Consider the following 27,605-nt stretch of genomic DNA (forward strand, 5'->3'; position numbering starts at 1 on the left):
GATGCAAGACATTGTATGGAGTTTATATAAGTTGACAAACTTACTACAGTTGCCCCATTGGAACAACATAATATTGAATGACAATTTTACTCTATTGAAATTGAGAGTATGACTTAATATCAGTAGTCTTGATTAGTAAGTGCTTAATTCACAGTAGTATCTATTGGAATGCAAGACAAACGTCTGTACAAATGAATTCCTGCCCTTTCCCCTCCTGTCAAACGTTTCTGGGAAACCCACAGCTCTTCTGAGAATATCAAATTGTCCAAAACATCCATTATCAAACGTGAAAAAGTCACTTACAAATTACCTTTTGGCTTATGACATTCTATGGCACTTGAACCCTCCCAGATAAAAAGAGAAGACCCATCTTCAAGAACTCGCCAACAAAACCGCCTCATAAAACTTCTGAAACCAGCCACTCGATCAAACGGGCAGTGACGTAACAAATTGGACTCCTAACCGGCAACATCTTTTAGACGCCAACACCAGTCGTCAGCCCTTCATTGACTAAGAGTGTCCTTTTTACAAGTCTATAGTTTCACTGCAGATGCTCAAAGCATCGATTTGTCTGCAAACACTGATGAACTCTTCCTGTACGGAGCGGTCCGTCTCAGAGGACATGTCCAGGCTCTCCTGCGAGGCGGACCCCAGTGTGTGGTAGTGTCTCTGGTGGCCAGAGGAACCCCCCCCTTGGAGAGGGTGTTGGCCGTGTCTCTCTGGACTCGTAGGGCAGAGGACCATGGAGGACCCCCCCAGGGAAGGCCTGTAGAGGGAGCAGGAAGAGGAGCTGCCCCTCCACCGTTCGGGTGACGAGCAGCTGGTGGAGGTGGACAGGGAGGGAGACGGCGGCGCCCCCAGGACGGTGTCTGGCGGCAGCGGCAGGGAGGCCACCCCCGCGCAGGAGGACGTCCGATACAGGCCGGGGTCCACCGAGAGCGCTTCACGAAAAGCCTGTCCGCCATTGGGAAGGGTACTGTGAGTGTTGATGGATAGGTCACTGCCGTGACAGGGCTTGGAGGGGCTGAAGAGGCTCATGGGGAAGAGGGCCTCGCTGAAGAGCGCCTCGTCGATGCTGCGGCGCAGGTTGATGGGGGAGGGAGGCCGCAGGTCTGCACTGGAGCCGCTGGTGAAGGAGGATCCACCTGATATTGCTCCATTTCCCACCTCCTCGGGTTTACCCATACCCGGCAGATCCAAATCCAGGTCTCGGTAGGCCAAGGCCCGGTTGCTGTGGTAGAGAAGGTCCAGGCCGTTCAGACTGCTGCCAAGCCTCTCGTCCACCAAGGTGTAGAGAGGAAGGCACTCCATCTCTCCAAGTCCAACGCTATCGACGATGGCCAGCTTCTCTTGCTGACTCAAGGTCCACTGGTAGCTCCCGGGCAGGATGGGTGACTTGGCCGACAACAGTTCAGTCCAGCAGCTCCCAGCAGCTGGGAGGTGGTCCGAGCAGTAGACTGGCTGAGCTACCACCAAGGCTAGAGTGAGACAAACCCCCAGCTCACACACTCTGCAGCTGAAATGGAACGCCCACCAAGGCCAGGGACGGAACACCTCTTCTCCCCCGGCGAGGCCCATGGCGTTGAGCATCGCATATAACTGCAACCCGGCGCACGCCAGCAAGAAGAACGCAGAGAGACACACCGTCGCCGCCGCGCGGTTCCAGTCCCGGCTCTCTGCGAACGGGCAGCGGTTGTAGCGCTCGGCTGGCGTCGGCGACGTGTTGTTCAGGTGGTAGATGTGCTTGGAGTCCGCGCGCACGTAGACGTAGAAAACAAAAAAGGCGGCGGACAGAAACGTGGCCAGCGCCACGAAGGCCCCTCGGGAGACGAGCGACAGGACGAGGCAGAGCGGCGGCTTCTGCCGGTAGATCTTGACCAGCGTCACCGGACCGAAGGCGGCGGCAAAGTGCAGAAGCACCAGACAAGCCAGGAAGCAGGGCCTCTGGAAGGCCGAGTAGGAGAGCTGCATCCTGGAGCGCATGGAGAGCAGGAGGAAGACCAGGCCGAAGGCTGCGGTGAGACAGGGGAACGGGGCTTCGTACAGCAGCAGGGAGGCCTCCGCCGAGGCCAGGCGGTCCTGGTGGCCGTAGGCGTCGTAGAGGAGGGAGAAGGCGCGCGCGCAGCCGGCGGCCAGGAGGGACAGACTGACCAGCGCGAAGTAGCCGCAGCCGGACGGACAGCGCAGCGGCAGACACAGCAGGTTGAGCGCCGAGGCCAGGGTCACCGCGGCGAAGACGCATCCGACGCCGTACACGTGCGCCTCCCAGGCCAGGCCCCAGGCGGCCATGGCGCTGTTCCAGTCGGTGTACAGGGGAACCAACATGGGGGGCGGAGCCGGGATCAGGAAAGGGTCGTCGGATTGGTTGGCAGAGGTGGAGGTGGTGATGTTGTGCATGGGAGGGGTTTCAAAGGAGGTGGAGGTGGTGGTGGTGTGCATGGGAGGGGTTTCAAAGGAGGTGGAGGTGGTGGTGGTGTGCATGGGAGGGGTTTCAAAGGAGGTGGTGGTGGTGGTGGTGTGCATGCGAGGGGTTTCAAAGGAGGTGGAGGTGGTGGTGGTGGTGGGGGCAGCAGCATCCCAGGTGTCGGAGGAGAGGTTGCAGATTCCAGTACGTTCTCTATTGCAGTCTGGAAGGTAAGTGATGTCACCGTCCGTCGGGTAGGAGAGCCAGTCGTCAGTGTAGAGAGGAACACCCGGGAGGTCCCGACGAGGGCCTGGAGAGACACAGAAGAGCATCGGTTCAGTTTCCATCAGAAAGAATTTGGGCAAACGCAAAGCAAACGGAAGCAAAAATGTGTGTGTGTGTGTGTGATGCATCGAAAATTAGAAGACTGAGACCAAGAAAGCCAGAATGTAATGGAATGGTATAGGAATCTCATTGTCTTCCAGCTGCTGCCCTCCGGGAGGCGCTACAGATCTCTGACCACCAAAACATGCAGCTTTAAAAATAGTTTCTTCCCCACTGCCATAAGGACACTGAGCTCTCTATAACAATACCCCTACCCAGGGCCGTATTAACGACCGGGCCGTGGGCCTCTAGTGATGAGGGGCCTCCAAAAAAATAAATAAATAAAAGTTAAATTTTAAATAAAAATGTTCTTGGAGGCCCCTCGTCACTAGAGGCCCCAACATTTTTTGTATTTTTTTTTAACTTACATTTTTTATTTTTTTGGAGGCCCCTCGTCACAAGAGGCCCCAAATTATTATTATTATTTTTTTAACTTTAATTTAAAAAAAGTTTGGAGGCCCCTCGTCACTCGAGGCCTTTTGGAGGCCCCTCGTCACTAGAGGCCCCACCTTTTATTTTTATTTGTTTTCTTATTTTGGAGATCGATGTCATACTGTGACACTGAAATGAAAACATATTTCATAAACTAAAATATTAAGTCAACAAAAATATTTCATCAACTAAAATATACAGTACGTCACACCCTGCCGTCTGAAAGTGGCTAATCTTGAGTATTTTTTCTCCTCTTTGTTTGAGGTTTTCCGTTTGAGGTAAAAACAGCAATAAAAAGTCAAAACTTGCATCTCCACATCCCAGCCCCGACGCCTGAATACTTTTACCAACGTATTTCCAGTTCCGCGTTCGCGTTCTGCGCTCTGATTGGCCACTGACGTTTCTGGTAGAGCCAATCGTGTGACACCTCTTTCTTTCACCGGTTAAGCTTAGGCACTCTTTCGAAGTTGGTTAAGGTTAGAGTTTGTCTTAGAGCAGGGCGATAGAACACCAGCCCTGATTCCATACTCTAACCTTAACCAACTTCGAAAGAGTCGCCTAAGAAATGTCAGTGGCCAATCGGATCGCAGAACGCGAACACGGAACTGGAAATCCGTTGGTAAAAGAATAGTAGGTGAGATCTTTATTCCCCAGAGGTAAGTCGGATAAATCTGGTCTGTCTATCTGTATGTCATGTATGTCATATATGTTATGATGAATTGAAAATGGGGGACCCTGATGTAAACAAGACGAAAGTCTTTCTCTGGTCTGCATCCCCTTAACAATTGTGTGTATTGAGCCGTACTGTATTATTTGTACCCATTCTGCAATCTGTTAAATAACATTTTCATTAATTCATTCATTCACAGACAGTAACACAGGACAAAAACACATTTCAACCCCCTCCCTTCCCTAATTATAATTTAAATTGACATTCACGTAAAAGTAAGCTTACTATTCTAATATTATATTCTTGTCTCCAAAGTGTGTGCATGTTTTTTTTCTTCCTGAGGATGGCGTCAGGCGTGGAGGGGTGGGTGGGTGACACTGTACAACTGTACAAGCAAAACTGTACATTGGAATATTGACAAAACCATACTTGGTCATTTACTGTACATTGGAGGGGGTTGTGTTAGGACATTTACAGGGGCCAGTTTCGAATTGCAGTCTCCCGTAGGTGTTCTTTGAGAGTGTTTTTGAAAGTGGGTAGTGATTCACATTCCTTTACAGCTTTGGGTAGGGCGTTCCACATTTATGTGGCATAATTGCGAAACGTGTTTAGTCCCTTGTTTGAGCCGAATCTGGGTTTAACATGATTTGTGGAGCTCCCTCTGGTGTTGTGATCGTGGTATTCACTGACCTTTGGCAAGTATTTTGACATGTACATGGGTACCTTGGTCGTGTAGTGTATCTTGTAGACCAGGCCCATTGCAAGTTGCTGTACTCTGTCGTCTACTCTAAGCCATCCTAGGTTGTCAAAGTGGGCAGGGGTGATCAAAGTCCTTTTAGCTTGGCCCTCAGAGCCCACCACTTCTAAATATTCTATATATTTTTTAAAGTGACATAAAAACGCCACTGTGCGTGCATGCACATGTATGTGTGTGTCGGGGGGCCTCCACAAGAATCTGGCCCAGGGGCCTCTGAAGTCTTAATCTGGCCTTGCCCCTACCTCTGCTGTTACGGACATAAATTGTGATATTGTGGTTTTTGTATTTATGTATCTACCGGTATGTATTTAACTGCATGCAGTATGTATTGTAAGTGATGTTCTATGTTGGAACAATGTTATACGCCCTGAAAACTAATTCCACCAGCCTGGCTGTGTGGTCATTAAAGAATCTAATCTAATCTAATATTGTGGTGTCATGTGACTCAACACCAGTGGGTTCTACTCCATTTTAATTGGCCACTCTTGAGAATAATACACCAGCGTTTACTCGACATCAGCGCCAAGACGAAGAAACTGGCGTTGGGCCAGGACAGTGAAAGCATCTTAATACGCTAATCCTGTTTAAAAGCCAGAAGCTTGTAAGATGGCAACTTCAGATGGGGGTTTGTCTCCGTGGGGGTGGGGCTGGTGGGAGATCGCTCTCTCCTGGACCACAGAGGCTGTTTCCCTCGTCGTAAGCCACCATTCGACATCTGCTGTTTTCATACAAACACGGCTAATTATGATCGTGTTAGACAGAGTGTTGTAGCGCCCGAGGAGGAAATGTGGTTTGGCTCTGAAAGCTAAGGAGTGACCGTTTTAAAGCAGGGTCTGCACAAGGTCCTTGAAGTGCTTGATTTATTTTGTACGAAAAAAAAGAAGTCAAGGCCTGGAATTCCTTAAACGGCGCATTTTTAACAAGGTGCTTAAAAAGTCCTAATCAACCATTCGCATTGAAAGTTTTGTTCATCCATGATAAAATATTTCTGAATCAAGATTATACTTTTTTTTTTTTTTTTAAAGTGTTTTAAGCCATACATATATTTTTTTCTATAAAAACAGCATTTAAAAGTGAATTGTATCCTTTTAAATGCCCTTTTAAAATGAAAAAAAGTGCTGGGAAAAGTACTTGAAAGTCCTTGAATTTCATCTTGCCTGTGGGAACCCTGCCTCTACGTGATCTGTTTTAAAGCCCTCTGTGATCTGTTTTAAAGCCCTCTGTGATCTGTTTTAAAGCCCTCTACGTGATCTGTTTTAAAGCCCTCTACGTGATCTGTTTTAAAGCCCTCTGTGATCTGTTTTAAAGCCCTCTGTGATCTGTTTTAAAGCCCTCTACGTGATCTGTTTTAAAGCCCTCTGTGATCTGTTTTAAAGCCCTCTATGTGATCTGTTTTAAAGCCCTCTGTGATCTGTTTTAAAGCCCCTCTACGTGATCTGTTTTAAAGCCCTCTGTGATCTGTTTTAAAGCCCTCTATGTGATCTGTTTTAAAACTCTACGTGATCTGTTTTAAAGCCCTCTACGTGATCTGTTTTAAAGCCCTCTACGTGATCTGTTTTAAAGACCCTCTACGTGATCTGTTTTAAAGCCCTCTACGTGATCTGTTTTAAAGCCCTCTATGTGATCTGTTTTAAAGCCCTCTACGTGATCTGTTTTAAAGCCCTCTCTATGTGATCTGTTTTAAAGCCCTCGACGTGATCTGTTTTGACCATATGAATGTTCACATACCAGGGTTCGCACAAGGTCCTTGGGGAAAAAAGTCTAGGCCTGGAATTCCTTGAAAACAGGTGCTTAAAAAGTCCTTGAACTTCAAATCAACCATTTGCATTGAACGTTTTGTTCATCCAGGATAAATCAATGTCTGTGGGAACCCTGACATACATTCTTAAAGAGTTTGAGCTGTACGTGGGAAATACACCATTTGGAACATTCTCCTCAAGTCTCAATTTAGAACTGTTTTACTCCAGTGTTTGCAAACATTACCAACATAGATGAACCGTTTACAGCCACACAATAAAATAAGTCATATTTTTCCACATGTTTCATATGTTTAGTGTTAATCATTGTATCAAGAGTTCAGTCTTGTCAACTAGAGAAGGAAAACCTGTCCCTATTTCTTATTTTTGGTGTTGGGGCCATTGATGTTGGGTCGCTGAACTGGCCTTTTAACCCTTTCACTACCACACTACAGAAGGTTAACCCTTTACTATCACACTACAGATGGTTAACCGTCTACTGTGATAGTAAAGGGTTAACCTTCTGTAGTGTGCTAGTGAAAGGGTTAACCCTTTGTCGTGTGGCAGTGAAAGGGTTAACCTTCCGTATTGTCACAGTGAAAGGGCTAGATCCCTTTTTTCTTTCTTTTTTTTGTATGTTTGCGTGAACTCTACTGAAATGTCTGCTAAGCTCATCTGCGCTGCTAATGTACATGTTTTTTTTATAGCTGAAATCAAACGAATGAGAGATGCCTTGTTGGATAGGAGGGACCTGGCGTCACGACACAGCCTAATGCATCACAGATGGGAATACACTTTTGTGTTTTGCAGTCTCCAGACGTCATCTTTTTTTTACCTTTTTCATGAAACACAAAACAAGGCCACCATGCCTAATACACTTCATATATATCCACAGCTACAAACATCTCTCACACTGAAACACAACAGTAGCAAAGGAGAAGGGAAGTTCTCTTCAGAAGAGGAGAGGAGAGGGGGGGTAGGGGGGGGTGCACAGAGGCTTGTCACTCATTTATCTCCATCAAAGGCAATCACTCTCTTCTAAAGAGCCCGGCTCTATAATGGAACGGGGAGACGGGGACAGATGAACAGGACGAGCCGAGCACAGTGGATCATAACTCACGGCTGCCCGCTGTTGTCTGCGGAGGGTGTAGGGAGTCATTTGTTTCCGTGGGATGTGTTATTGCGCTGACACTGGTGGGAGATTAGCAACACGATTCCTGATAATCTCATCCACGGATAGTTAATACCGGTCGCCTCTGAGCTGTAATGCTGTAATTCACATTCATGGGTGTGATCTTAAGTTATGGATGAGGTATGTGTATTCACATACAGTAGGTTATGAATGAGGTCTGAGTATTCACATTATGGATGAGTTACACACTCTACTTATTATTATTATAATTCTTTTTTAGATTTTCTTCCCAATTTTAGTCGTCGTGCCAATTCCCCCCCCCCCCCCCCCCTCCCCTACCTGGTTGTTGTGCGCATGTTCTCCTACTGGTCGGTACAAGGGAACCCTGAAGTCATCCACACGCTTCCTCCGACACGCGCGGCGACAGCCAGTGACTATTTTTTCACCTGGCAGCGAGGGCTCTCATTGGTGAAGTGTAACGCGTGGGAGGTCACGCTGCCTTCATCAAGTCCTGCCTCCGCCCAGACCTGACCTGTAGGCGCCGCTGTCCACAATGCCAGATTCCCACCCATGACTTGCCCTCCCCCTAACCCAGCCAAACGGGTTAGTATAGCGATCAGCCCAAGCCTCAAGCAATGCTGACTCCGGGAGTCGAGACCGCAGCCTCTTGCATTGGTGACAAGCACAATCGCCGCTACGCCACCTGACCGCTATACACACTCTACTTCTAACTGTTTCTTTTGTTTCTCTTGAATGATGTAACGCTGGGGGGGGGGGGCACACCCCATGTCGCCTCTCTGGCTCATCAGCAGTTCAACATTCTTTACAGTCATGTGTGTAGCATCTCACCAGGACTCTCACATCATGTAGCATCTCACCAGGACTCACATCATGTAGCATCTCACCAGGACTCACATCATGTAGCATCTCACCAGGACTCTCATCATGTAGCATCTCACCAGGACTCTCATCATGTAGCATCTCACCAGGACTCACATCATGTAGCATCTCACCAGGACTCTCACCAGGACTCACATCATGTAGCATCTCACCAGGACTCACATCATGTAGCATCTCACCAGGACTCACACCATGTAGCATCTCACCAGGACTCACATCATGTAGCATCTCACCAGGACTCACATCATGTAGCATCTCACCAGGACTCACATCATGTAGCATCTCACCAGGACTCACATCATGTAGCATCTCACCAGGACTCACATCATGTAGCATCTCACCAGGACTCTCACCAGGACTCACATCATGTAGCATCTCACCAGGACTCACATCATGTAGCATCTCACCAGGACTCTCACCAGGACTCACATCATGTAGCATCTCACCAGGACTCTCACCAGGACTCTCATCATGTAGCATCTCACCAGGACTCTCATCATGTAGCATCTCACCAGGACTCACATCATGTAGCATCTCACCAGGACTCACATCATGTAGCATCTCACCAGGACTCACATCATGTAGCATCTCACCAGGACTCTCATCATGTCACTATAATCAATACTGGAAGAGGCAGCCAACATGTGCTACCTCCAACACTTCTATGAATACATGAGTGACATGGTTTTCAAGTTTTGTTTTATTTGTCACGTATAAGCTACATCATGTGTGTAATGTACATTCCAGTGCAATGCTTGATTCTTTATGGGCCCCCTGAGATTGTGCTTCATACATTAAAAAGTAAAAGTACGAATAAAAGTAATAGAATGTATAAACGGTGTTCTTGCTAGTGTGAAATGGTGAATGATTCAGGGATGTGTGGAGATGGGATGAATTTGGATGCTTCTTAACCCTTTCACTGCCACTCGACAGAAGGTTAACCCTTTAATATCACACAACCGACGGCGATGCTCCATCATTAGCTCCGCGGAGGCAGTGGAGGTGTGAAATCTGGCTCGGTCCAGAACAATAGGAGTCACAAAATCACAACAGGAGAGGCAGGAGAGGTTTGTGGTCAGTGCTGTATCTGTAGTCTCTCTGTTTCCCACCCACCCAGCTCCAGCCCCCGCCCACCCCCCCCCCCCCCCCTAATGCTCTGTTTTGTTTATGTCACTGGAAACGCCTGCCTTCAAATGGTGGCAACTCCCATAGGTGGAGTGTTATTTTTAAACTGGGCCAGTTTCCTGTGACACAAAGACCTGTGGCTTCTCTCTTTCAGCATCTCTTCTTCGTTCTCCCGCCGTCCTGCATTTCACAGCTATCCTCTCCAGTATACTGTACATATATACTGGCGTATACTGGCGAGGATAGCTGTGAAACTCATAGCCAAGCTCAGGGACCTGGGCTTGAACTATGACCTCTGCCAGTGGGTCTTGGACTTCCTGACGGGCAGACCCTAGGTGGTGAGAGCAGGCAACTGCAACTGCAACTGCACCTCCTCATCCATCACTCTCAACACGGGGGGCCCCCCAGGGCTGTGTTCTGAGTCCCCTCCTCTACTAGCTGTACACACACGACTGTGTGGCACAGCGGAACAACAACACAATCATCAAATTTGCTGACGACACAGTCGCGGTGGGCCTGATCTCTGAAAACGACGAGAGGGCCTACCTGGAAGAGGTAGAGGATCTGGCGCGGTGGTGTCAGGAGAAGAGCCTCTCCCTGAACGTCAGCAAAACAAAAGAGATGATTGTGGACTTTAGGAGGTCAGGGGTCAGGGACTACAGCCCCCTCAGCATCGACGGGGCACTGGTCGAGAGAGTGAGCAGTTTTAAGTACGTCGGAGTCCACATATCTGAGGACTTGACATGGACCACACACATTGACAGTGTAGTCAAGAAAGCACGACAACGCCTCTACTTCCTTAGGCACCTAAGAAAGTTCCAAGTGAGTCAGAAGATCCTTAAGAACTTCTACTCATGCACAATAGAGAGCATCCTGACTGGCAATATCACCTCCTGGTTTGGGAATAGCACCGCACAAGACCGCAGCAGACTACAGAGAGTGGCCCGCTCAGCCGAACGCACAATTGGAGGTGGGCTTCCCACTCTCCAAGACATTTACAACAAGCGATGCATGGGTAAGGCTAAGAGAATAATCAAAGACTCTAGCCACCCAAACAACTGCCTCTTTGAACTGCTGCGGTTAGGCAAGCGATACCGGAGTCTCATGGCAAGCACAGAGAGACTCAGAAGGAGCTTCTATCCCCAGGCCATCAGGATGCTCAATGACAATCAATGAAAATAACACTATGTAACAAACCATCAAATACACTCACAGCACACACATCCACACGTACACACTCACTTTAATAAACAACTCACTGTAGCACCCACTTGACCCACTTTAGACACTTAACACACTTTATATTTATTGGTATACTGGTATATCTGTATATTTTACCTCATTGCACCTCACCTCCACAAGGTGGCACCACAAGCTAAGCTAAGTTGTACCTCATCACCTTGTACTGTATTGTACTGTATGGGAACTCAGTTACCCTTCTCTACTCTGTGTGGCACAACTGTATATTGTATTGTATATATGTATAAAATGTTTGTTTTGTTTACACTTGTTTACGTACTTCACTTTCTATTCTATACTCAACTTATACTTTTTATACTTATCCTTTTATATAGCACACTCTCAGGAGCAAAACGGAAAGAAGCATTTCATATAAAAGTATCCTGTATTTCTATATGACAACTAATAAATAAACTTGAAACTTGATATACTGTGCTGCTGGTATATCTGCTTTTCCTGCTCTCTCTCTCTCTGTCTCTGTGTGTGTCCCTCTCTCTCTCTCTCTCTCTCTCTCTAGGCTTCTCTTGCTTCAGGGTGGTTGAGAGTCTGTGTGCTGGTGGGGGGGTGGGCCTGATTGTACAACACTGCAACCGTACTTCGCTAATGCTGAAAGACAAAAGACCCTGGAGCCCTTTTCACTTTGATTAATGGGAGTGTGTTTCCTGTGTGTGTGTTGTGTGTGTGCCTTCATGCTACTGTATGCTTGCCCATGCGCATGTGCACCGTGTGTGCCTGTGTGCACATGAGTGTGTGTGTGGTGTGCTTGTCTCCTCACTCAGCACCAAAAGCAGGAAGTGGGGGCAACACTACTCATGCTTCCTGAAGAGCCTGTATCAAACACTACCCCCTGAGTGGCAGGTGTCTAAACCAGGACTTAAAAACATCACCTGCTCCCTGCAGAGCTTATGGTGTGCCCCCCCCCCCCCTGACTATAAAGGAGCCCCTCTCTCTCATTCTCTCACTCACTTCCGAGTCTCGTAGCTAGTAGCCCGGAGGAGAGCCTTTCAGCCATATCTCAGACTATTTTTGTATGTATTGATCACTCTAAGTTAATAAATCGTATTGGAATATCACAGCAGGGTCCTGAGGCATGTTGTTACCCCCCCCCCCCGACCTCTGACCCCTGACCCCAACTGTTGAGTAACATGAGCACTGACTCATTATTAGGATTTGTCAGTCTCCTCTTCGAAGTCCACATGTAAACGCAACAAAAGCTCTCTCCCATAGATGATTTGTATCCTCTTTTTCTCCGCCTGATTTTTCTGTGTTTTTCCTCCAATCCCAATTTAGGCCATGGTTACACAGACTGTTTTTGTTTTCGTTTTGAATACGTTTTGAATACGTTTGCTGTCCCTGTTAGATAGAAATGCCGTTTTGGCAGAAAACATTTTGGCCCTACTGAAAACGCTGAAATTGTATTTCCGTTTTGGATACTCGCCATTGTTGCTCAACGCCCATGCGCAGTAGATACCCACATCTGCGTGCCCTCACCAACGTCCGGTGACAACAGAGCTATAGCTGCAGCTACCATGTGTTGTCAAGTTATTGTTAGGACCCCAGTCCAAGCTACAACAGTCTGCATTCCCTTAACAATTGTTTGTATTGAGCCGTATTGTATTGTACCCATTCTGCAATATGTTAAATAAAGTTTACATCCATTCATTCTGCTAGCATTACCGATTGCATGAGCAGCTGGCTAACGTTAGCTATCAGACCCTGTTAGCTCAGAGCTCCTCTTTCAATCTTAACAAGCATTAAACAAAATGGCCCAGTCATCTATTCACCTTTGTTTAATACACGAGGCGTTGTCTCTAATGTTATCTAGCTACTGATAGCTCCTGATATCAGTTTGGTGCTGGCTGGCTAACTGACGTGAGCTAACGTTAGCTGCTAGCCACAATGCTATACTGTTATAATGGCATATTCCATTCACGTTAGCATGTAGCTAACAACATCGGCGATCTTTTTTGAGACTAAACTATCCGCTCTTGGTGGTCACTTGTGTTGATGTTAGTTTTGTTTCATCAACAAATCATCAACACATGAGGCAGAACACACAGTGAATGTATCGGTTTTTGTTTATTGCACTTTATTTCTTGCTGAAAAATAATGCTTCATTGGCTAAAATGGCTCGCGGAGGCATTTAAAGATGGTGGCTTTTGAGATTTTGAACAGGATGTGGAGTGTCCTCATTCAAGTTCTGATTGGTTGAAAATTGCCTTCATGTTCGCCACCTACTGCCACCTACTGCTTTGGCATTGTACTACATCACTGTGCTCAGGAGGCAAAACAAATGTCTAACTCGGCTGCCACTACATTGCGACCTGGAAAAGCGAAACTCATCTTCAAAACTAAACGAAAACATCAGTCAGTCTAACCGCAGCCTTAGTCGTTATGCCAATTCCCCCCTCCCCTACCTGGTCGTTGTGCGCATGTGCCCCCTACTGGTAGGTCTAGGGAGCCCTGAGATCTATCACATGCTTCCTCCGACACATGCGGAGACAGCCAGCGGCTCTCTTTTCACCTGACAGCGCGGACTCTCATTGGTGAAGTGTAACGCGTGGGAGGTCACGCTGCCTTCACCACTTCCTGTCTTTTGCTGTGCAGGCACCCAGACCTGACCTGTAGGAGTCGCTGTCCACAACGCCAGATTACCACCCACAACTTCCCTCCCGCTAACTCAGCCAAACTGTGAGGTTTTGTCCGCTGCCCACCCACTCGCTCTGTTCCTTTAAGGTATTTTGTTAAATTAATTGCATTCCGCGCCTCACGCTTCTTTCCTGTAAGATGCCGTTTGATTGGTGCTCTCCCAACCACACGCTTCTGGAGCAATGATCAATTTCATCCCGCAGCTGTCACAGCTTGTCATTAAGCGCCCCGTGGCTTTAAATACCCTGATCTCCCTAATATTGATGTTGGATCGTTTTGAAACATTCCCTGCATTTGCCTGTTCCTTCCCGTCGCTGCTTTCCCTGTTCTGTTGCTTCCCAGGACTCTCGAGAAATATTCCGTTTGGAGAACCTGCTTCCCCGTTACGAATCGGCCGCCTCGTTTGATCTGCCCGCTTTACGCGTTGCGCTCTGGTGAGTTTTTGTAAACAATCTTTTGGATCTATCGTTTTTTGTGTGTTTGTAAAGCACCGAAGAGATCCTGTTTTTGTTCATACTGTTCTCACCTTTTTGTCTGTTGGAATTACACGTTTGGATTACCTAATTGTTTTCACTCTGGACACTGCTCACTGTGTGTTTCACACCGAAGATCTGTCACTTGGATTATTTGTTTGGACAATTCACCTCACCAGTCACCTGTCAGTTTCAATTGTGCGCTGAGCTAACTCGGACTCTCTCTCTCCCTCTCCGCCTCCATCCGGAGTATATGCTGGGAGGATCTGCAGAGCGGCTCAGACACACACACACTGGCGCTGCTGTGATGGCTGCCTTTCTGATCGCTCCGACGAGACTGTGCTTTATTTTGTTAATTTTTATAGTATTAGGAGTTTTATTTGCACCAACTGTTGGTGCATTATATGTGTATGACCGTCAGTCAATCATTGACATTGGATTAAGAAAAACTTACCGTTTGGATTGCTCTCTGGATCGGATCGCTGAACAGCAGAAATGGCCCGCCGAGATCCTTTGTTATGCCGGCCACGGACAAGACCAAAAGCCGCCGCGAAGACGAGGAAAGAGAGCCGGGGTCCGGAACAGACTGAGGTCCAAACGACACAGAACCACATTGCCCAGCATATTGTTGGCCAATGTGCAATCGATAGGAAACAAATTGGACGACATCAGAGCAAGGATCCAATTCCAGAGGGACATTCGGGATTGTAACGTCCTCTGTTTCACAGAAACTTGGCTGAGTCCAGATGTCCCGAATCATGCAATAGAACCGGCAGACCACTTCTTCGTTCTACGAAAAGACCGGACGGCATTAGAGTCACTAAAGAAGAAAGGAGGCGGCATTGCCTTCATGATAAACAAGGAGTGGTGCGATTTAGGCAACACAAAGGAAATGTCTAACCACTGCTCCCCAGACCTGGAGTTTATCACGATAAAATGTCGACCCTTCTTCCTCCCAAGAGAGTTAACGTCCATCATCCTCATCGGAGTGTACATTCCACCACACGCGAACACTGAGGTCGCACTTTCAAAACTTCACGACGAGGTAAACAAACTCCAGGCAGCTAACGTTGACGCGGCCATTTTGGTCTTGGGGGATTTCAACAGCGCACGTCTTAAAAAGGTGCTGCCGAATTTCTATCAGCATGTGACCTGTCCCACCAGAGGCGAGAACATATTAGACCATGTATACTCGCAATTTAAGAATGGGTACAAGTCACAGGCTCTTAGTCCATTCGGTAAAAGCGATCACGCCGCAATTTTTCTTTTGCCTAAGTACAAACAGAGTCTCAAGCGAACGCCGGTGGTCTCGCGAGAGGTTAAGCGTTGGGCCGTGACGTCAGTGGAGTCACTCCAAGCAGTGCTGGGAAGCACAGAATGGAGTGTATTCCGTGATAACACAGCCAATATTAACGAATACACCGAAACGGTGATTGACTATGTCTGTACTCAGGTAGAAGTAATAATCCCCACCACCAAAATTAATATCTACCCAAATCAAAAGCCCTGGGTAGACAAATCCGTCCGTGAGGCTCTGAAAGTGCGCACATCAGCATACAACACCGGGCTGGTGACAGGCAACATGGAAGAACACAAGATGGCAAGATACAACGTCAGGAGAGCAGTAATAGAGGCAAAACGGCGTTACAGGGATAAAGTTGAACTTCAGTTTGAACAGGCTGACTCTAGAGGCATGTGGCAGGGCCTCAGAACAATGACAGACTACAAAGGAACCCCCCTCAAACTGAACAGTGACATCTCCTTAGCAAATGATCTCAACTCCTTCTATGCGAGGTTTGAGGCTGTGAATAACAACACCAGCCTACAAACCACGGCAATGGGGGGGGGGGGGGTCTGCTGATGGAGACTCAGTGTTCAGGGTAACAGAGCATGAGGTGAGACGGATCTTTAAAAAAGTGGATATCAGGAAGGCAGCAGGACCGGACGGCATCCCCGGCCGCGTCCTAAAAGTCTGTGCCGACCAACTGGCCCCGGTATTCACTGACATCTTCAACCTGTCCTTGGAACAGGCCGTCATCCCCACCTGTCTGAAGAAGTCCACCATCATCCCTGTACCCAAAAAATCTACGCCCGCTTGCCTCAACGACTACCGCCCTGTAGCCCTCACCTCCATAGCCATGAAGTGCTTTGAGAAGCTAGTGAAGGGCTACATCTGTTCCTCCCTCCCCATCAGCCTGGACCCTCTGCAATTTGCATATCGCCCCAACAGGTCCACGGAGGACGCCATAGCCCATGTGCTGCACACAGCAGCATCACATCTGGACAAGAGGAAGGGGAACTATGTGAGAATGCTGTTCATCGACTACAGCTCAGCATTCAATACCATAGTCCCCTCCAAACTCATAGCCAAGCTCAGGGACCTGGGCTTGAACTATGACCTGTGCCAGTGGGTCCTGGACTTCCTGACGGGCAGACCCCAGGTGGTAAGAGCCGGCAACTGCACCTCCTCATCCATCACGCTCAACATAGGGGCCCCCCAGGGCTGTGTTCTGAGCCCCCTCCTCTACTCCCTGTACACACATGACTGCGTAGCACAGCGGAACAACAACACCATCATCAAATTTGCTGATGACACAGTAGTGGTGGGCCTGATCTCTGCCAACGACGAAAGGGCCTACCTGGAAGAGGTAGAGAACCTGTCACAGTGGTGTCAGGAGAACTGCCTCTCCCTGAACGTCAGCAAAACAAAAGAGATGATTGTGGACTTCAGGAGGTCGGGGGTCAAGGACTACAGCCCCCTCAGCATCGACGGGGCACCAGTTGAGAGAGTGAACAGTTTCAAGTACCTCGGAGCCCACATATCCGAGGACTTGACATGGACCACACACATTGACAGTGTTGTGAAGAAGGCACGACAACGCCTCTACTTCCTCAGGCGCCTAAGGAAGTTCCAAGTCAGTCAGAAGATCCTTAGGAACTTCTACTCATGTACAATAGAGAGCATCCTGACCGGCAACATCACCTCCTGGTTTGGGAATAGCACTGCACAAGACCGTAGCAGACTACAAAGAGTGACACGTTCAGCCGAACGCACAATTAGAGGGGGGCTTCCCACCCTCCAGAACATTTACAACAAGCGGTGCAAGGGGAAGGCTAAGAGAATTATTAAGGACTCGAGCCACCCGAACAACTGCCTCTTTGAACTGCTGCCGTCAGGCAAGCGATACCGGAGTCTTATGGCGAGCACAGAAAGACTCAGAAGGAGCTTCTATCCCCAGGCCATCAGGCTGCTAAACGAACAATAATCGCTAAACGAACAATAATCACTATGCAACAACCATCAAATGCACACAGCACACACACCCACACGCACACACACACTCACTCAAACAAACAACACACTGCAGCACCCACTCTCCACACTTTAGATCACACAAACACACTTACACTTTATATTTATTGATAAAGGATTTGCACTACAACTCGTACACCTACTGTGAATTGTACCTAAACTGCACCTCGTCCATTTATGCCTTGCACTATATAGTATTGTATATTAGTACACTGCACAGTATTGTATATTGTATGGTAACTACGTCTACGAACATTGTACATATGTCTAAACTGAACACTGTGACCTCTTTTTTTTCTTCTAATTTTTACTATGTTTTTATTTCATACTTATCTTGTCATGCACAGTCTCTGGAGCGCAACAGTAAGAAGCATTTTGTACAAAAGTATTCTGTACTTCTGTATGACAACTATTAAAGAAACTTGAAACTTGAAACGTCACGGACAAATTCCACAACATCACCTTCTGGGAGAAGCTGCAGAGCAGCAAACATTCCTCACATGCCTGTTTCCCAGTTTGTTCTGTTCACCACCTAATTCATTCTTGTTACTCAGTAAATAAACACGCCCTTGATTTTGGCTAACTCTGAAACAACTCTCTCTGTGCCGTTTGCGTTTGGGGTCGGTTTCAAACCATAACACAAACGAGTTAGTATGACGGCTGGCCCAAGCCGGAGGCAATGCTGACACCTGGATTCGAGACCGGAGTCTCTCGCATTGGTGATGAGCGCAATCTCCGCTGCGCCACCCAGCCGCCAATGGAGCCAGTTTCAATCATGCTATGTGTTCAGAGTCAGACTCAGACTCAGGCCATCAGAACACTAGACTGATCTCTCCACACACAAGCACACAAAAAAGGTCACTTTAAAAAACACAACTGTATGTTTTTGTATAGTTAGTATAGTATAGTTATATATAGTATAACTATATTGTATAGTAGTGTAGGCCTACATAGGACCCATTACCTTTCATTCGTAAGCTTATCATTTGTATTGTATTTTATCTTAGTACCTTTTATCATGTCTATTTATTATCTATTCTATTTTATTCTATTATTATTTGTATTTTTTTGCACAATCAAGGCGGGCATGGCCACCTTCATTTCACTACATGTCTCGTGTGATGTATGTGACGAATACATCTCTTGAATCTTGAGATGGAGCCAGTCTCAATCCTGCTATGTGTTCTCTTTGAAGTTATAATTGAAGCCATAACAGTCTACACGCACACACTACTGTAACAGCATCATCACATTATGATGATGTCATTATTGTCATAACGGATAACAGCTGGGCGGTGTGGGTGGAGCCTAAGAGGTGTGGGTGGAGCCTAAGAAAACAGGAAGCAGCAGGGGGTAGTGATGTGTCGGGTGGCATGTTTTGGCAGGCTGGTGGTGCATCCGTTTGTTTACTCTCCAGCGACACGCTCCGGCTGTCCTCTCCGAGGCGGGGTGGAAAACGTGTCACTGGACTCATGCCATGTTTTAACGCCTCGATCCGGTCAATAAACAGACCCATCTGAGCAGCGCCGGGGGCTGACCCAGCGGCCCGGAGCGGTCGGGCCTGGATAGAATGTTTTTTGGCTGTGTGACCACCAGCGACATTCCCTTCCTGCTTGGTCATCTGTCTCATTCCTGCTGTGGACATACTTCACACACGAGCGACAGTGGGGGCGACAGTGGCTCTGGAGGTAGAGCAGTCGTCTGGCAATCCGGAGGTTCCCGTTTCGATTATTAGATTATATATTGTAACTATTTATTGTAGGGCCAATATAACTGAGAGGGCATACATACCCTCATCTCACACCTTGTTGCCAATATGGCACATGTTCAGAGTTAATTATATTGACTTGTTATATTGTTTACACTGCTTTTTTATTCAATTTTATTTTTACTTCTCCACTATAATTCTGTGACCTGTACCATACTACCTGCACCCCCCCCCCCCCCCCCTCCCCCATGCTGCTATGATGCCTGAATTTCCCCAAGGGGATCCATAAAGGAATATCTTATCTTAATAAGGGAGACAAGATAACAAGTTCTCCTCGAGGTCCGCCGACGGCCCCTCCGCTCCCGCTCACCGTGTAAAGTGGGTTTATGTTTCTGTCTCTCTGCATCGTGAAAAACCAATACTGTAGCTTTCATCTGGTCGCCTTTCGCTTCCAATTTCACTCCCCTTCAGAAAAACTAAATTAGTGTGTGTGTGCACCTAGAGAAGCCCGACCGTGCATACTGGGGGTGGGGGGGTTGGCTCGGTTAAAAGGGAGATCTTGTCTCATCCTTATCCGTTTGACTTCAAGCAGACGGCACCTGTTTTACAAAGGAAGCACTCAGCATATAATAACTGATGAAATCTGTTGAAATGTGACGGCCATTCGTTTAAGACGGGTTTTTTTCAACACAGTGAACAGATGAACAGTGTTAGCTTCTCACTATCTCCCTGTCGTTCCCTTACTGTTTGAGGCTCCAACACCAGTGGGGGGGGGGCCTGGGGGGTTCTGGGGGGGCCTGGGGGGTTCTGGAGGGGCCTGGAGGGGCCTGGGGGGGTCTGGGGGGGTTCTGGAGGGGCCTGGGGGGTTCTGGAGGGGCCTGGGGGGTTCTGGGGGGGCCTGGCTCCGGCGACGCGGTGACATCAGCAGCAGCACGTTCAACATGTCTATTTCTGAACGTGGGCCGACTGGATCTGCTATTCTGGGCCGGTAATGTGGGTTACAGTACATGTGCTCCGGAGAACTGGGCCGCACGTGGATCTATTCATTAACCCTTTCACTGCCACACTACAGAAGGTTAACCCTTTACTATCACACGACCGACGGTTAACCGTCTGTTAACCCCAGTGAAGGGGTTAACAGTTTGGTAGTGCGGCAGTGAAAGGGTTAACACGAAATTTGTCCGAAAAATCAATGTTCTAACGATACAGGCAGCTTTAGTAAGGGTATACATGAGTACATTTACATGTACCCCTCTTTGTCTTTGTATTTATAGTCACATTTATATAGAACATAGGCCTACTGTAAATATAATAAAAATGTAGTACAAAGAAAGAGTTGCTTATAAGAGTTTGTACTACATTTCAATTATATTTACAGTATGTGGCCAGAGACATTCCTATCAGTATCTTGTCTGCTGTCGGTTGTGGTTCTCTCTCTCTCTCTCTCTCTCTCTCTCTCTCTCTCTCTCTCTCTCTCTCTCTCTCTCTCTCTCTCTCTCTCTCTCTCTCTCTCTCTCTCTCTCTCTCTCTCTCTCTCTCTCTCTCTCTCTCTCTCTCTCTCTCTCTCTCTCTCTCTCTCTCTCAATGTGTGTGTGTGTGTGAGTGTGAGTGTGAGTGTGTGTGTTAGAGGTGTGTCTCAGTGTGTGTGTGTGTGTGTGTGTGTGTGTGTGTGTGTGTGTGTGTGTGTGTGTGTTAGAGGTGTGTCTCAGTGTGACTGCAGGCCTCACCTGTTGATGTTGTCAGCAGGTTCATCGATGCTGTGGAATCTTCCGGTCTCTTCTCTCCATCATCCCAGCCTGTCTCTGTCTCTACACCTCTCTCCTCCACGTTCTCCACGTCTGCGCTCTCTGAGACAGGGGTGGGAAGATTACTTTTAAAATGTATCCCATTACAGATTACTCATTAACTTGCAAACAATTATAATTATTGACATAATCGATTGGATTATTCCAACAGAATCCATTACATTGGATTACTTGTGGATTTATTTGTCTCTTAAATGTATACAATTGGAGGGTAAAACAGACAATGTATTCAAATTTTCATTTGAATTATTCTGATTGACTACAATCATGATTGACATTATTTTAAGTATAATGTAGTGTATAATGACATTTGTGTCCTTCATTTCATCATCAGAATGTTCCCTTTTCAAACATGCATCGGAGTAAACAAGGAATCACTTGTTTTCCAAAATTATATGTAATGTGATTACTATGTGTTTTGGTACAGATATCTTTGTAATCTAAAGGCTATAATCCAGTTACATGATGTAATGCATTATTTCTAAGAAGACACAGTGACAAACTCAGTCACACAAACTATGTGATGCATTTGAACCCATTTGCCCACGTCCCAACACGTCCAAGGACTACAGGCCGGTGGCTCTAACCTCTCACATTATGAAGACCATGGAGAGGTTAGTCCTGGAGCAACTCCGCCCGGTGATCAAACCCCACCTAGACCCACTCCAGTTCACCTACCAGCCCTGACTGGGGGTAGAGGATGCTGTCATCTACCTGCTGAACCGAGCCTACACTCACCTAGACAAGCCGGGGAGCACTGTGAGAGTCATGTTCTTTGACTTCTCCAGTGCTTTTGATACCATAAGGCAGGGCTATTCAACCAAATTGTTCAGGGGGCCACATTGTCAGAAACCCAAGGGGCCAGGGGCCGGACTGCTACGGCGCCTCCCCGTGCTATGAATATATGTACACTTGACACAACACGCAACCACATTTTCACAACTTTTATTTAACTACATTGCAAAAGTAGTATACTTTTCAAAAAAAGTGCATCATTTATGTGCCACATCTGCAACATCTCCTGCAAAAAGTGCTTCATTTATGACTGTGCAACAACTGCAACATCTCCTCTTCAACATTTCAATATAAAAATAAAATAAAAAACAAACAAGTGCATGATGTGCATCTGAACATTCTAACAAAAAACACATTTATAGTGCAGCTGAGCTTATGAAAAAGTGCTTCATGTCTGTGCAACAACAGCAAATCACAGCATCTTATTAGCACTTATTGTCCACTCTTAACTCTCAAACATCAGGGGGGGTGGGGGGCAGACTGGCCTAGCCTACATACACACATCTAATGAGAGATTGCACTTCTTTGACTGGGCAATTGCAAGAGGGTTCATAGGAAGTGAGGGCTACCCGCAAACAGTGATGCAAATGCTAGGTTAGCGTTTATTGTGCGTGTGAACGTTGACATGACATTTTTTTTTTTTTTATCATGTAATCTTCCGCGGACCGGTCCAAATTGCTTGGCGGGCCGGATCTGGCCCGCGGGCCGCCAGTTGAATAGCCCTGCCATAAGGCCTGGGCTGCTGGGTGAGAAGTTGGAGGCGATGCAGGTAGCGGCCCCCCTGGTGTCCTGGGTTGTTGACTATCTGATGGGCAGACCACAGTATGTGCGCCTACGGAGCTGTGTGTCAGACAGACTGGTCAGCAACACCGGGGCCCCGCAGGGGACAGTCCTCTCTCCCTTCCTCTTCACCGTCTACACCAACGACTTCCACTATCGGTCAGAGTCATGCCACCTTCAGAAGTTTTCTGATGACTCTAAGATAGTGGGATGTATAAAGGACGGTGATGAGAGGGAATACCGGGAACTGGTAGTGGACTTCGTCACATGGTGCGATAAAAACCACCTGCAGCTAAATGTGGCGAAGACCAGGGAACTGGTGGTGGATCGGGGGAGGAGGAGGAGTGCACCTGTGACCCCCGTTTCCATCAGGGGAGTCGATGTGGACATGGTTGAGGATTACAAATACCTCGGTGTGCACATCGACAACAAACTGAATGGGTCAAAACATGCAGAGGCACTCTACAAGAAGGGCCAGAGCCGACTCTACTTCCTCAGAAGGCTGAGATCCTTCAACGTCTGTACAAGGATGTTGAGGATGTTCTACGAGTCGGTGGTGGCGGGCGCCTTCTTGTACGCTGTGACCTGCTGGGGCAGTGGACAGAGAGCAGGGGACACAAACAGGCTGGATAAGCTGGTCAGGAAGGCCAGTAGCGTGGTTGGGGTGGAGCTGGACTCTCTAGCAAGGGTGGCGGAGAGGAGGAGCCTTGCTTGGCTATACACAGACTTGGCTGACAGGAGGAGCATGTTCAGTGCTAGACTCACACTACCTAAATGCACCACTGAACGGCACAGGAAGTCCTTCATTCCAACAGCCATCAGACTATACAATGCATCAATGTGCCTCACTGCATCACTGAGCACAGAGAGACAGTTACCATCTTCCTGGACTCGTACTTTTGAAACAGCACTGTGCAATACTACACCTACTGTAGACCTCAGTATATTTTTACTGTATGTATTTACTGTATATTTTATTCCATTTTTATTCTATTTTATTCTACTCTTATCTTAGCAATTTGATTTGTTTTTGTTATTCTCATTCGTGACCTGTTCTGTCTAAATGTTTAATGTTGAGCGATTTGCAGTGTCAAATTTCCCTCGGGATAATAAAAGTATTCCTATTCTATTCTATTCTATTCTTAAAGCAGTCAAATATATACAGGAATGCTAAAGCAGGTCAAATATCAGAACACTGAAGACTGATCTCTCCACACACAAGCACACATGAACACACACACACACACACACACGCACACACACACACACACACACACACACACACACACACACACACACACACACACACACACACACACACACACACACACACACACACACACACACACACACACACACACACCCACACACACACACACACACACACACCACACATCCTGCACTCTTTAACACACAAACACACTACAGGTCACTTTAGGAAAAAGCAAAGATCACTTTAAAAAACATAAAATGTATGTTTTTGTATAGTATAGTTAGTATAGTATAGTTACATAATAGCATAACTGTATATTGTATAGTAGTGTATATAGGACTCATTACCTTTAATTCGTAAGCGTAGCATTGTATAGTATTTTATCTTAGTACCTTTTATCATGTATCTATTATCTATTCTATTTTATTCTATTATTATTTGTATTTTTTTGCGCAATCAAGGCGGGCATGGCCACCTTCATTTCACTACATGTCATTGTCTCGTGAACGTATGTGACAAGAAAATCTCTTGAATCTTGAAAGAAATCTTGAATATATCCAGCAGGGCTAAAGCAGAGTCACCGTAGCTCAAGGGACAGCAGTCAGAGAAGAACAGAGATCACCAAACAGTCCTCTCCTCTCCTCTTGCCAAGGGAACAGTTTAACCCCCTGCTGCCCATGATGCTTGTATTTCAGACTCTGTAAAACTGTACCAGAATGGGAGGAATATCTTTCATAACCCAGTTCTGTCAAACGGATCGGCCTTTCATCCACTTAGCTGCAGCCAGCCATCCGTGACCCCGGCAGTCGGACCCTGTGTCGTATAATTGCATTGACTTTCAAATCAGTGTGTGTGTGTGTGTCCTTTGTCTGGGTGTGTTGTGTGTGTGTGTGTGTGTGTGTGTGTGTGTGTGTGTGTGTGTGTGTGTGTGTGTGTGTGTGTGTGTGTGTGTGTGAGTGACTGTCAGTTTCTCATGACTTAGTCAAAACAGAGACAGAGAGAGGAAAAAAAGAGACAGATAAACAAAGGGAGGAAGTACTTGCATGGAGAAGCTTATTGGACCTCATTCACACAACAGTGTCGTAGGTGGTTCTCTTTACGACAACCTTGTGGAAGTTCGTAAGAGAAAACCCTACGACACCTACGACCGTTACCCCCGGATTCATCAACCTGTCAAAACGATCCCCTGAATGAAGTACGTCACATGTTCTCGTTAGGGTTGGGTACTGTTCACATTTAAACCGATACCGGTACCGGTACTGGTACCTGGGAATCGATACCGGTACCCGGCGGTACCTTTTTCTGTACTTTTGTTATAACAACATTTTTATTTCTGTTGTAAAAATAAACTTAAGTCTAAACTTCTCAATTTCAACATTGTTATCACACCACACAAACGAAAACCCCTCCCTCTCCCAAACCATTCCTACAACGATGTATACATTTATTATGTATTATTATTTTGTAACTTTTTTTTATTTTGAAATATCAACATTATCTGACCATCTTCAGTAAATACTATCAAACTCCTCTGACCTCATCTGGTCACACACACAAAGGGAGAATGGCTTATAGCAGAACTTAATTATTTTAGAATATTTCAGATAATGAAATTAAATGTTTATATCATGAACTATCCAGTTAGTATTTATAGTGTAACGTTTGGCTAATTTAAATCATTGAACGTACAGTAGAGAGAGAGTGAGAGAGGTTCAGCCCCCCCCCCCCCCCCCCACCCCTGTGATGTATTAGGTTTGAGTTTGAGCCTCTTGGTTGCCGTAGTTGAATGATGTCACACTAGGAAGTAAACACACAGAGTTGTAACATGGAGCCTGATGCATGAAGCGATATATATAAACACACAGCCAATAAATGTGAAGTTATCTTTGAACCTCGGTTGTCAAGCCTCGTCAATATAACCCCCCCCCCCCACCCCCCCCCCCCTTTCCTCACTAATGGAACTGGTGTCGTGGAGTCACTCCGCTGTGAGCGTTTCCCAGGGTTAGCAGCTAACGTTGGTTAAGGTTTCACCACGCGTGTGTGTGTGCGCTGAGGCAGGTGGCCAGGAGCGGGCAACAAGATGGTATAAATATGTGATTGGGTTAGAGCTATGAGGTCATAATGATAACCTCCACCTCCAGGAGTTAGAGCTATGAGGTCATAATGATAACCTCCACCTTCAGGAGTTAGAGCTGTGAGGTCATAATGATAACCTCCACCTCCAGGAGTTAGAGCTATGAGGTCATAATGCTAACCTCCACCTCGGGTGGCTACGTGGCGCAGTGGGCAAGGCGCTCGCAACAAATGCTGGAGACTACTAGGCTCGAACAGGATGCCCCGCTCTCCACATTGCTTTCAGTTTAGCTGGTCGTCCACAGTAATACACATTGGCCGTATTACGGGGAGGGAAACTGAAGGGTGGGGATCGGGCGTTGTGGACAGCGACTCCTACAGGTCGGTTGGTGCGCCTGCGCAGTAGAATCAAGAAGCGACGGGGGCAGGGCCCCTCCAAAGCTCAGACCCCCGACGCTGAAAGATCGAGCCGCGTAGGTGAAAAGATGCGACGGCTGTTACCTCGAGTATCGGAGGGGACTCGTGCTATGTATGACTTAGTCCACATTGCAGCCGGCTTGTGGGAGGCAAGAAACAACGTTCAAAGACAGGGGCAGAGGCAGGTGGCCAGGAGCGGGCAACAAGATGGTATAAATATGTGATTGGGTTAGTTCTTATTTATTTATCCACTGTCATTTGCAGTGTTGGTGTAGTGCTTTTATTTATTTTGTATCACAATGCGTCGTTGAGGCATGACTGTAAATGTAAAACGTAATTTTTGATCATACAAATATTGTTGTATTTATTATTATTATGATTATTTAATTCCAAAGATGTCTGTAGAATCTACGTGAATGCAATCACCATGATTCCTCCCAAATAAAGGCCTTAAGAAAACGGCGCACACCAGTCTGTCTGATTATTTTTCCTTTGTCAATTTATTCGATTTTAGTCGATAAATTGTGACACCCCTAAAATTAATAGACAAATGAATAAATCCTATGAGCAGGTAATGCTAACCTCCACCTTCAGGAGTTAGAGCTATGAGGTCATAATGCTAACCTCCACCCTTCAGAGCTATGAGGTCATAATGCTAACCTCCACCTCCAGGAGTTAGAGCTGTGAGGTCATAATGCTAACCTCCACCTCCAGGAGTTAGAGCTATGAGGTCATAATGCTAACATCCACCTTCAGGAGTTAGAGCTATGAGGTCATAATGTAACCTCCACCTCCAGGAGTTAGAGCTATGAGGTCATAATGCTAACCTCCACCTTCAGGAGTTAGAGCTATGAGGTCATAATGTAACCTCCACCTTCAGAGCTATGAGGTCATAATGCGAACCTCCACCTTCAGGAGTTAGAGCTATGAGGTCATAATGTAACCTCCACCTTCAGAGCTATGAGGTCATAATGCTAACCTCCACCTTCAGGAGTTAGAGCTATGAGGTCATATGCTAACCTCCACCTTCAGGAGTTAGAGCTATGAGGTCATAATGTAACCTCCACCTCCAGGAGTTAGAGCTATGAGGTCATAATGTAACCTCCACCTTCAGAGCTATGAGGTCATAATGCTAACCTCCACCTCCAGGAGTTAGAGCTGTGAGGTCATAATGATAACCTCCACCTTCTGGAGTTAGAGCTATGAGGTCATAATGTAACCTCCACCTCCAGGAGTTAGAGCTATGAGGTCATAATGTAACCTCCACCTTCAGAGCTATGAGGTCATAATGCTAACCTCCACCTTCAGGAGTTAGAGCTATGAGGTCATAATGTAACCTCCACCTTCAGGAGTTAGAGCTATGAGGTCATAATGTAACCTCCACCTCCAGGAGTTAGAGCTATGAGGTCATAATGCTAACCTCCACCTCCAGGAGTTAGAGCTATGAGGTCATAATGTAACCTCCACCTTCAGAGCTATGAGGTCATAATGCTAACCTCCACCTTCAGGAGTTAGAGCTATGAGGTCATAATCTAACCTCCACCTTCAGAGCTATGACGTCATAATGTAACCTCCACCTCCAGGAGTTAGAGCTGTGAGG

At 46.8% G+C, this 27,605-nt stretch overlaps 1 protein-coding gene across 1 annotated transcript; it reads right to left on the bottom strand.

Moving 5' to 3' along the window:
• Positions 1–108: 108 nt before the first annotated feature.
• On the bottom strand, positions 109–20,765 carry LOC311241791 (proline-rich transmembrane protein 4-like). The gene is made up of 2 exons (XM_084330696.1): positions 20,650–20,765; positions 109–2,714 (listed from the first exon to the last, which is right to left on the bottom strand). The coding sequence occupies exons 1-2, from the start codon at positions 20,672–20,674 to the stop codon at positions 526–528; spliced, it is 2,214 nt and encodes a 737-aa protein (XP_084186822.1). The 5' UTR covers positions 20,675–20,765; the 3' UTR covers positions 109–525.
• Positions 20,766–27,605: the final 6,840 nt, after the last annotated feature.

This window comes from Notolepis coatsorum (genome assembly GCF_963971535.1).
Source record: "Notolepis coatsorum genome assembly, chromosome: 15".
Lineage (NCBI taxonomy): Eukaryota > Metazoa > Chordata > Actinopteri > Aulopiformes > Paralepididae > Notolepis > Notolepis coatsorum.